This window comes from Oryzias melastigma, linkage group LG17 (assembly GCF_002922805.2).
Source record: "Oryzias melastigma strain HK-1 linkage group LG17, ASM292280v2, whole genome shotgun sequence".
Classification (NCBI taxonomy): Eukaryota; Metazoa; Chordata; class Actinopteri; order Beloniformes; family Adrianichthyidae; genus Oryzias; species Oryzias melastigma.
Window position 1 is genome coordinate 18502373 of NC_050528.1, and position 11947 is coordinate 18514319.

The 11947-nt window shown below is 40.4% G+C and overlaps 1 protein-coding gene across 1 annotated transcript in view; it reads right to left on the reverse strand.

Annotated features, from left to right (window-relative positions):
- Positions 1-9344: 9344 nt before the first annotated feature.
- The window catches only part of LOC112147698 (ephrin type-A receptor 4-A), a 28622-nt gene continuing 26019 nt past the window's right edge, over positions 9345-11947 (reverse strand). Inside the window, exons 17-19 of the mRNA XM_024274252.2 lie at positions 10699-10886; positions 10406-10591; positions 9345-10178 (exon numbers count right to left, since the gene is read on the reverse strand). Of these exons, the coding sequence (XP_024130020.1) occupies positions 10061-10178; positions 10406-10591; positions 10699-10886 (492 nt within the window). The 3' untranslated portion in view covers positions 9345-10060. The remainder of the gene's footprint in view (positions 10179-10405; positions 10592-10698; positions 10887-11947) is intronic.

Below are 11947 nucleotides of genomic sequence, written 5' to 3' on the forward strand. Positions count from 1 at the left end.
GTCATTTCCTTTCATTGGGTGTAAAACCACTTCTGTCCAGCAGATGGCAGCACAGCATCTGAGAAGTCATTACATTTTACCTTGTAGAACTATTTACACCTTTAGGTACTTTGAACATTTATTGTTGCATTTTGAAATTAAATGGCACAGTGGCAGGTTTCCACAAAAGGAGCCACCTGTAGGGAGTGAATCAATGTATTGTGTTCCTGATGGGTCATGAAAGTGTAGCTCATATTTAGAGCCTCATATTTCAGCTTGACACATTCAACTGACTATTTTATTTCTTCACTGAGGAGGGCAATAACTAATCAGGAGCGCCCGCAACATTAACAATCAGCTGAACAAAAATGCCCTATAGTATTAAGAATTTTCTTTTTTTTTAAATAAAAATTGTGTTTTTAACAGGTTCTTGTAGCATGTTTCTCATGATGGAGGACGTGTAAAGAGAAAATTATGCTTAAAATGGTATTTCTTCATTCAGGAGCAGACAAATAATGCCATCTGAAAAAGATTTAAGTACAAAATGCTGATACAATGCCCCTGCTCTGCTCCATTCTGATGCATCCACTTGCAGACAAATAGATCTTCGTTTTCCTCATTCGAGCGGGCTCAGAACTGTACGGCTGAATAGATCCAATATTGCTCACCACTTTTGCTGCAGCTGTATTGTTAAGTTGGGGTTGTGAGGGTCAGTTAGCTAGCAGGAGAGCGTGCAAACAATGGGATGATGGGAAATGAGTGAAGGCTAATTGGCATACAATTCAGAGGCAAATTTGTAAAAAAAAATAAGTATATGTCCTAGAAAACGAGTTTTTTTTTTTTTCATTTTTGTAAAAAGTAATCATATTTTAAAGACCACTATTTTTAGAGTAGATCAACAGGATTTGAATGGGACTCGAACACACTACGGTTAATACAAACGGGGTGTGAGTGCATGGAAAGCTTTCTGTGTGTGCAGCTGCAGAGCTGTGTGTGCTTCGGTTGCAAATGTCACTGATGGAGACGAGTCAGCCATGACAGACCATGATGGAATGTGTGATGGACAAGGATCAGCAGCCACCTGCCCAGATGACCCCGAATGCAATCGTCCTTTTACACTCACAAACACACACACTCAGAGACTCACACTCATTTTGTTGACCAAACTTAATAACTTCTCCCTTAAATTTGAAGTTTCACTCTGTAAAAAATATTTTTAAGATGTAAAAGATATAAACATGCCATAACAATATTCAATGTGTTGATTCATTAAAAAAAACATCTTGTATTACTTCTGTCATAATTTCCAAAATGTCCAATAATACTAAAAATATAACTAAAACACCATTCATTTTCATTCAAACAACTTTTTCCTTCAAATATCGGTTGGATTTAGGAAATATAAATACATTTTTTTCTGCACAATAACAGCACATACAGGGTGAGAAAGATTTTGTAGCAAGGCAAACAATAGAAGTGCCAAAATGAGTGCAAAAATGAGAGGACAAAGGAAAATTCTATTGAAAAAATCCTCATAAAACGTCCTATATTTGACGCGACTGCAGGAAAATGGTTTAATATGCAACTTAAAATTGTGTTTTTGCATTTGGACCAAGAACACTTTAATACTTCTGATATTTTACATTGAGCAAAGTCAAGAAAACTATTTACATGTGCAAAGGAATCAAACTAATGTTTTAAGAGTACTCTTTGAAAAGTCAGATTTTAAGAAGACAACATCCCTGTAGCTCAGTCCAATCTTTGAACTACTGTGGTGCTGGCCTGGAATGGCAGCCATTTTCTGCAGATTAAACACAGTTTCTTCTCAACAAAAGATTATTGCAAGTAAGAAATAATATTTATTTATTCATATCTGTACTGAGGATCCATAACTTAAAGAGACATTTAGGTTGTACCCAGTCTGGACACATTTTGTCCACTCTGACCATGAGTTTATTTCCTCTGATAATCTGGAAGAAATTTTTGGTCTGAATACATCCAAGCAGACCCAGGTCTGGGACCAGGAACTGGTCTCAGACCCGTCTTTCAAAATGGTCTAAGTTCAATTCCAACTGGTTTTTCAGTAATGTTTGTTACAGAACATACAAATCCATTTGAATCAGTAAAACGTATCTCCTGGAAGGCATAGGAGATTCACAGTGGAGCCCCCTCAGGAGCGCGGAGGGAGAGTCGGGATTGTCAGGCCTCCTCTATCCACCCCCCTGCATGGAGGAATGGCATCAGCTGACTCAAAGAAGAAGATAATCTTGAAGGATAATTATCATCTGGAGCAGGGTTTGATTATTTGATGGAGGAGGAAGCTTGCCTTCCTGCTTTTAAAGAAAGACCTCATCTGCGTCATAAAGTATGCTACAGCACAGTCTTTTGTTCTGAATAAAAAAAAACCTCTTTATGTTGGGTAATACTCCAATATTCTTTAATAAATATTTTACAAAGTATTCTTCGGATTGGTGAGACGGGGACAGGGTCTCCGTATTTCCCAAACTCCCGCAAATAAGAGAAAATTACTGTCAATCCAGCAGCCTGTGGAACTTTGAACATGGGCCGCATTCGGCCCACGGGCCGGACTTTGGACATGTTTTGTTAACAAGAAGCAGAACCAAAAACCAAAGGTGGAACGTGGCATCCGGTCCCCTTGGTACCTTTTGAGGCGTTTTTTTTGGCACAGAACAATTTCACGAACAACAGATCTATTGAAAACACATGAATGTCTTTGTTAGTCCCCCCCACATCCCCCACAGCCTGCTCGCAACACCTGTGACTATGAACACCATCATTATTATTTAAAAAAATCTACAGAAACAATCGCGGGACAAAAAAGGTGCGCATTAGCATCGGCAAGTGATAATAACCTCTGCAAAATGAAATGGAATTTAAAGAAAAATGGTGGAGTGGCAGCACCTGTAGCGGGGGTGAATGGGTCATCTCAAAGCCGAGCTTTCATCTGCAGGGAACACAGACAAATGCCTTTGTTCTTTTCAAAGGAGAGAGGGGCGAAAGCCACAACAAACAGGGTGAGTGTTCGGTTTGTGTGTCTGCACGTGAAAAGAAGAGGACGCAGAGACACATCAAAGCAGGGTGGAGGGGGATGCTTCAGAAACCCTGTGTGGGAGGAAGGTGAAGCCTCACCTACCCAGAATGCCTTGCCTCACTCCTTGCAGCCCACTCAGGTTTTTAGGAGCATCACTTCTTTCAGCCAGCTTGTTATACTGTCTCTCCATCAGTCATCCACGGCTATTCTGAGTCCTGAAAAGAGGGACTTGATGTGAAGCAGCAGTCGGTCTCTGATCGCTGCGGTGCAAACTCTCCCACACACCGCTTCCATACGTCGGATATCGAACAGTTCCAGAGCAGAATGTCATCACCTGGGATCTTGGATGAAGTCTTGGCTGAATGTTGCTGCAGAAAATTCCTGAAGTTGGATCAGAGCCCATCCCCCCTTTTTTCAAAGCCCCATAGAAGAATCGAAGCATCTCTTTTTAACTCGGCGTGAGAAGCTGCTACCACATGTCTGTCCGTCCACACATGTGTGAACAGACGTGGAATACCGTCGGTGTCTTAAGGCAGTGTTTATCTTTGGCAGACTCAAGAAAACAAAGCCATCGATTTCTAATCCTAATCCCCTCCTACTGCTTCTCCTTTATTGATCATCAATCCTTCCTTAATGAGATGAAGGGAAAATAGAGGAATGGAGGGTTGATGAAGGACAAAACTGTGTCTGACTTCTGTCTTATGCATCCATACATCTCAGTTCAGTCACTTGTGGGCTCTCATCAGGTTGATGGAGCGGAAAACAAATGAAGCTTTCTGCAGAGGGCTTTTAAACCAGGAGCTCTGCAAAAATGTCACAGAACACAACTCAGCTTTAGTAAAAAAAAAAAAACACAAAAAAAGAAGCAAAAATGTCATACCTTCTTATTTCCTCTAACTCTTCTCATCCTGTTGTGCTCTTGTAGAGTTTAGCAATCATTCCCTCATCGCCTGACTTTAAATCGAAAGCGATGGAGTCGTCACGTCTCTCATGCTGATATTGGCATGAGGTCTGCTCTTCCATCTAATTCGCTCAAGTGGGTTTGATTGTGAATTGTAAATGAAAGATTTTTCACCTCGGATCTTGGTGAAAGCAAATTGAAGAAAAATAGAATAGGTGTATGATCGGAAATACAAGCACAGCGGGCTTTTTGGTTTTCAGCTTTAAAGACACTCGGGTGGAAAATAGTGTTTTTAGTGTTTAACATGTTCTTGTGGCATATTTCTGATTATGGAGGACAAATATAAAGAAAATTAAGATGAAAATTGCATTTCTCAGTATTTCTTAATTGCCGTGAATGAGGAGCAGATGGAAAAAATGCCATTGGAAGCTTGCAGCTATGACATAGAACCTGTGTTCATTCCAATGCATCCACTTGCAGACAAATAGATCCATGTACATCTTCATTTTCCTCGTCCAAGCCACAATCTGACACAAGACTCTACGGCTGGATAGCTCAAATATTCATCATTTTTGTAAAACTGCTTATGTTGGGTTGGTGTTGTGAGGGGCTATAAGCTAGCGGGAGAGAGTGCAAACAATGAGATGATGGGAAGTGAGGGCAGGCTTACCCCGCATAAATGGTTCCACCCACAACTCGAGAGCAAATTTTGTTAGCACTTTAAAAGAGGTGCTGCAAAACACTCAAAATAATGCTAAAGATAGTTAATACTTTTGTTACGCTTGTAAGCAGTTTATTAATATGACCTTTGTAGACAATGTCCTCACTATAGATGATAATAAATCTTACAAGGTATGTTAATAAACCTTACTAATAATTGACTTTCTTAGCCAAATTTCAAATAAACTTTTGTCCCTCTGCAGAAACCGTGGCTGAATCCAAATTCATTCCCTACCCCTACAGCTCCTCCCTATTGTTCCAGTTGTAGGGGCATTTGGAGCTGTAGCTGTGGCCAAACTTTTTAATTTTGTAAAGAGGATCCAAGGACTTAGAGCTGGCTATTCCTTCGCCAATAGGATGATGCGTGAAACATATTTTTTCATGTGGATTTGCTAAATGTACATCTTGAGTGTTTGTTTTTGCATGACTTTTTAAAGTTATAAAACTGATGTTTTGTATTTTCCAGGCACATAAGATGACCGGCAACACTCTCTCTACTTGGAGGGCTAAATGTAGAGATAGGAAGAAGCCGTAGGGGTAGGAAATAATGCAGTCTACGTCCTAGAAAGCAACTCAGACTTTTTATTTTGTCTAAAAGCGATAAAATCATAATTAAAAAGTCACTGGGGATGCTTTTAAAACAGATCAAAAGATAATTGGAGTGGGACTTCAAAGGTAAACAGTTTCTTTTTCTTCACATAAAGCAATACTTTTTATTAAAAATGTACACATTATCAACCTGAAAATTAGCAACCCTTTTAAAATGCAGTCCCTCCTGCAGTGTAGCTATCTTGAAGTCCACAAGAAGAAAAAAATACCAACTGAGTCTTCTTAATAAGTCCTCTCAAATAGCAGCCTAAACTCTCCTATCCACCACTAAATCGCAGAAGCTGACACAGCTTTCACACCAGCGAAAACCAACCCTTGCCCCCGCAGAAACATGCTTTACTTGCAGAAATTTAGATTAAAAAAGAGCTTTGGATGTGTGTCACTGGAGAAATGCCATCATGGGACATGCTTCCGCCTGAGTGTTTGATAATGGCTGCAGCAGAAGTCATTAATAGCGGGCTAATGTGTGTCAGATGCTACCTGTCCAGCAGCAGCAGCAGCAGCGGAAAAGGAACCAGGATACGAGTGACTGACCAGCATAATGAGAGGAGCATGGCCTGCCAACTTGGACAGCTGCTTCTCTATTGGGACCGTGGGGGGGCTTGTGTGTCTGTGTGAGTGTGCGATGTGGGTATTTAGTCACCTGGATCTGCTAAACCAATCTTTGAATATTTCTTTAGAGGCAGAATTTTAAGAGAGACTCAAAGCTACATCTTCCTAAAAAAGTGTGTTATGGATTTTTCTGCCTTTAACTTTTTCTTTTTATCTTATCTACTGTTTTTGTACAAATACAACCACACACACACACTCATGCTGAGCACTGAACCCTCACCCACAGCATACAGACAGACAGACACCCTCCTCAGGCTTACCGTGGGAATGCCTCTGGCATTATGTCAGTTATTGAGGTGATGCTTTTAATCCTGAAACAAACCTAGACTGTGAGCAGGGTGCCTCCATCTATGTGTGAGTGAGCGCGCCCGCGTACGAAGCCCAATCTCGCGCCCATTAGTTTACAGCTGGTCGCACAGCAAAGACACCCCACCGCCACTCCCACATGGAAGCGCGAGCAGGATTAGCCGAGTCTATACCCGCCCTAATCTGAGGACAAAAACCCACAATCACCTCCCACTGTGACGCGAAGACAGAAAAATTCAATTTGATCTGCCCTTCTGAATGTACGGAGGGTGTCTTTTGGGGTTAAAATGATTACGGCGCACCACCTTCAGTCAGGCAGTGTGGCTTCAGTTTCCAACTGTGTCCTTTTGACGGCTGTTTGTTGCTACGATCCGAGGATTTGACCACAAGTTACTGAATGTGAAACAATGCTGGGAATAAAGTTATCACATTCCACTCATAAGCCTTTTTCACAGCAGCACTGCAGACCTGAAAATTGTTTTGACACCGCCCAGACGAGGTCTTTTTGAGATGCAAAGCAGAATGGACAGTGGGATGACTCCATTCTGCCTTTTCTTAAAAGACTCTCACAGGTGAAAATTGTGTTTTTGGAGTTTTTAAAGGGGCATTACCATGAAAAATCTACTTTTCACGCTATTAAATGTATCATACTTTTCATTCCTCACTATAAAGAACCCCCAAACAGTATTTTGATCCGTTGACGCATTTCTGAGTAATCCTCTAAAAAGCTGCGCCCTCAACGGCAGCCCCTCCCATACCCATAAAAAGGAGCGGGTCCTCATGAGCTGATGTCACAAGTTGAGAACCTCCCCCTCCAGGATGAGTCTGCTCTGTGAATTCTTCCCTTCTCCCTACCCCTCCATTTGAAGAGGATTGTGAAGTGCAAGTGGTGTCAGAAAGTGGGTGTGGTCTGAAACACAGAGGTTTGCATTTAACTTTTTGTTGTTGCATGACCTTTTCAAAGTTATAAAACCAATGTTGTCATGCATATTTGAGCGTTGGAAGCTCCGTGCTAACCTATCCTACCGGCGACTATTGGTGACGGCATCGAGCGAAAGTGACATCCAAAATCTGAGATACTACTTTCCATAACTCTCTGTTTGGTGGGCTAAATGTAATGGAAGGGAGAAAAGAAGAATTCAGATGGGGCCATATACGCTCTCTGTGAAGCTAGCGGTGATCAGCTAGATTTTTGGGGATAAACGCTCGAGCTCTACCGTGTGAACATCAATTATTTTTTTTAAATTGAATGTTTTTTTGTTTTGTTTTTTGTGGGCGACTCTACCCTCTATGTTTACGTTATGAAATGGGCGGAACCCTCAAGGAGCGAAAGTTGGTGCCTCATAGATCCATTTGTCTTACTGCCGGGCATGAAGAGAGTTCGCAAAAATAACTAATATTTCAGAAATAATTTGTTTTTTGTGTTTCAAAAGTAATATATGATCATATATATGGATATAGTTTCCTATGAAAGACTTAAGAAAAGCATGGTATGTCCCTTTAAGATTTTCCAGTGACATTTTGATTATGATGGAGGACATATATAAAGAAAATTAAGCTTAAATTGTAATTCAGAATATTTTTTTATTCAAATTGTTGTAAATAAGGAGCAGACAAAAGATGTTGAAAAAAGCAGGTAGCAGTGACATAGAACCAACAGTGGTTAGCCAAAAGATCCCTGCACTGATCCATAGATCCGTGTACGTCTTTATTTTCCTCTTTAGGGCTCAACACTGTACGATTGGTCAGCTCCAGTGTTGCTTGCCAGTTTTGTTGCACCAGTAATGTTAGGTTGGGGGTTTTAGGGGCTGTAAGCTAGAAAGAGAGTATAAACAAAGGGATGATGGGAAGTGGGGTGAGGCTCATTCCATGACAACCCTCTGCAGAAACTATGTCCTGTTTTTTTAATTTTGGCTAAAAATGTCAAAATCATATTTAATAGAGCACTGGGAACTCAAAAGATGATTGTTTGGGACTTAAGGAGACAAATATCCATCTGAGTCTAAAATGAAATACATCACTAAGATTAGGATATTTAATTCGTGCAACTTTGAACTCACATTTCTGCAATGTTTCCCCCCTAATTGTCTAATACTGTATTTCCCTTTTCCGTTTTCCATTTTTGATTTTATGTTTAGTGTCTGCCTTAAAAATAGAACACGTCCAGTAGTTGACACCACACAGAAAGAGGATTTCCCTGCGTTTGGACTCCAAGCCACAAAGAGTAATTATATTTCCGAGTCAAAAATAGTTACCAGAGTTTATCTGCTGAGTACATAAAATCATTTTCTACCAGAAGAGCTGCCATTAAAAGAAAAAAAGACTTAGTGCACTGATGCATTGCCATGAACGGCTACCTACAAAAGGTGGGTCAGCGTCTCATTATGTGACAGAAGCTGACTGTTTCAGTGCCTCCAGGCAAGACCACTCTGTCCATCCATCTTTCCTTCTCTGTGTGTCTCTTACTCAAAGGCATCTGCCTCATTAACCACCATCAGCATTTTATTTGCTGTGTGTTATTCGGAAATACTGAGAGGGAGGCGGGGGGCCGGGAGCATGTGTGTGTGTTTGCTGGTGTGCGCTCGCAGCTCCTCATTAGGCTGGAAAAACATTGACATTGTTGCCAGAAAACAGATCATATCCTCTCTTGCTTTATATATCAAAGGCTTCCTCCAATCAAATCCCTGGAGTGTGCATGTGTGTGTGTGGGTTTCTATACATATATATGTATCTGCGCACACATGCAGCTGAGAGTGGGAGACAGATGTTTGCTGATTCGACAAGTTTGCTATGCAAACTCAGCCCAATTTAACCGATAGAAATGTGATAGCACGCAGACAGTCGTAGTGACGCCCTTCATTTTTGCCTCTTTGAATTCAAATCCAACTATTGTTTAGTTTTTGTTTCCCACCTTCTTTGTTCTCCTTTATTTCTCACTTTCTTTCCCTGCAACCGACTCTCAAACCCAACGGCGAGTGTGATTAACACCAGCAGCCTTTCAGCAGGGCGTTCTGGACTTGTTTGCCTTGTTAAAGGGAACCTCTGACTAAGTCCTCACTTTCGCAGAGGATGCCGCCTCCTGCCAGAATCAGAAACACGGAGCTCTTCAAATGTCATTAGATACACTAATTACAGAACAGCCTTTTTCTTTAAATGGAGGCGACATGCATGGATGGGTTTGGCATTTATTGCAATGCAATATGGCACTCGTTACAACATTTCCTCATCATTTTTACTATTTTACAATGTACAAACTAGATAAAAAAATGGACCATAAATAAACAAAAAAATGCTTCATTTAGCTAATTGTCATGAGACGTATGTACAGACACATTTAAATCTAAAACAATGTCTAATTAAAAAAAAAAAAATGAGTTTGTTAGCACAATCATTCAGTATGAAACTAAGAGCTTGTAATGATACATTCCCATACTCCCGCTTTCTCTTTCTCTTTGCATAATAGGATTACTTTAGATTATGCTGACATCTTAACAGGGAGAGTCCATGTTGAATGCATTCCCGCTACACAATGTCCTCCCACAGCAAACAAAAAACACATTTTGTTCAAGTACAAAGCAGCAAAAGAGAATCACAGAAGCCGTTCTACTCATGCACATGTCAGATTTTGCCAAAATTATAAAAGAAAAATGGAAAAATCAGAGCCGGACAGAAGTGTGTCCAGGAGGTCCATGCCTTCTGCGGCCATGTCCAGATCATTGTCCATCGCAAACGCCACATACAAAAAGTGCTGCTTTTTGTTGTTGTTGTCCGCGCTTCTTGTTTTATTTTGCTCCTCTATTTGTCTTTTTCCACCAGTGAGAAATCCCTCTAAAGTGCACAGATGAGGTAAATGAAAAACAGCTCCGAGTCCGTCCACCAGCTCAGACTGGGACCATGGAGAGTTGCATGTGCTGCATTCGAGACAGCATCTCTTGCTGCACGCTGGCAATAAGTATGTCCTGATGTGACGGTGTGATTATTCCGAGTCTGTCCATTTCCCTGCAGATGCACAGGCAGACACGCATGTGGTCAGACGCAATACTTAAAGGATAAGGTCAGTTGTTATGTTCTAGCCGTAATCTCTGGTTTGGAGAAAACTTGCGCACACTTTTAATAATGACTTAGACCCACTTTGGGGTTCGGAATCGGCTGGAATTGTAATGTTTTCCAGAACAAAAAAATTACTTTTAAGCGTTAGTCTTCACTGAAGGAGATAGTGTTCTTACTGGTGTGTGAGGGCCAGGAGGCTGTCCAGGCTGGTGTAACCTGCTGCCGCGAGGCTGTCCCGGTACCGATCCAACCCAATGGACTGCAGCCACTCACACAAAGTCCACTGTGGCAAACACACTTCAGGAATGACAGACACACACACTTCTGAACCCACTCCAGACTCTAATAGTGTGCCTGGAGATCTGTGAAAGCAGACAGAAATGTTAGCACGCAATCATTTTGATGAAGAACTCTGATCATAAATCTGATAAATGAATTAAAGGTGGTTTTAAGAATGAGTCCGATTTACCTGTCCCCTCCCGTGCGACGCAGCGTCCCGGGATTGCGGATGAGTTTATCCAGCATGTTGAGTATCTGGCTGAAGGTGGGTCTCTCTGCTCGTTCTCTCTCCCAGCAATCCAGCATGAGCTGGTGCAGCACCACCGGACAGTCCATGGGAGCCGGCAGGCGGTAACCCTCCTCTATCGCTTTGATCACCTGAGGGACGGTCGCAAAATATATCATTGTACGATCTTTTAGCTTTTGGGATCATTATTTAAAAGTGATTATTTTCCTTCTATGTTCACACTGCAAAAGCAAAAATAAGTGAAAATTTTAAATATTTTCTTTAAATGAGATAAATAAATCTGCCAATATAGTAAGAAAAATCGTCTTACCAATAATTCTTACTTTAATGAAATAGAAATTCTAGTCACCTAAGATGAGTTTTCTTTTTTATTTTACTATTAAAAACTTTTATAATAAAGTTATTTTTCAAGGAAGATAATTTTTCTTGAAAAAAGTGTCTTTAAATTTTATTAAGATTCAATTTTTTCGATGTGGTGTGTTAAAGGACATTTGGTAAAACTTGCATGCCTGAGACTTAAGAGTTCTTAAAGACTCATTGATGATAATCGTGTTTTTGGTGTTTGTTTGTATCATGTTCTTTTAGAACTTTTGAAATGATGACCAACATGTAAAGAAAAATTGCCTTAAAACTGAATTTCTAAGTATTTCTTTATTCAAATTGTTGCAAATCAGGAGCAGATGAAAAAATGCTGTTGGAAAAATCAAGTAACAGTGATGTAGAAGATACGTTATCAAGCTACAAGTTCCCTGTTCCACTGCATTCTGATGAATCCACTTGTAGACTTTTTGAACTATGTATGTCTTAGTTTTTCTGTTGCTCGTCATTCTTGTTGTACCCGTAATATTAGGTTGGGGAGACAGTGTAAACAAATGGATGATGGGAAGTGGTGGCAGGCTTACTCTGCACCAATGGTCCTGCTAAAACACAGATTAATTTTCAATGAACTCCTGCTGCTCTGCTGAAAATTTATCTGTGAAAATGACACAGGTTCATAATTTTGGCTAAAAACTGCATAATCAAGATTAAAGTTTTACAGTAGATCAAAAGATGATCAGAGTGAGTTTTATTATCATGCCTTTACAGTTTCCTTAAAGCCAACATTTTAACAAAAATTTTCTGCTAGAAAAATGTCAGTTTTTTTTTGTCAGATTTCTTTTACAGAAACAAAAGCTGAACTGCAGCAAGTGTG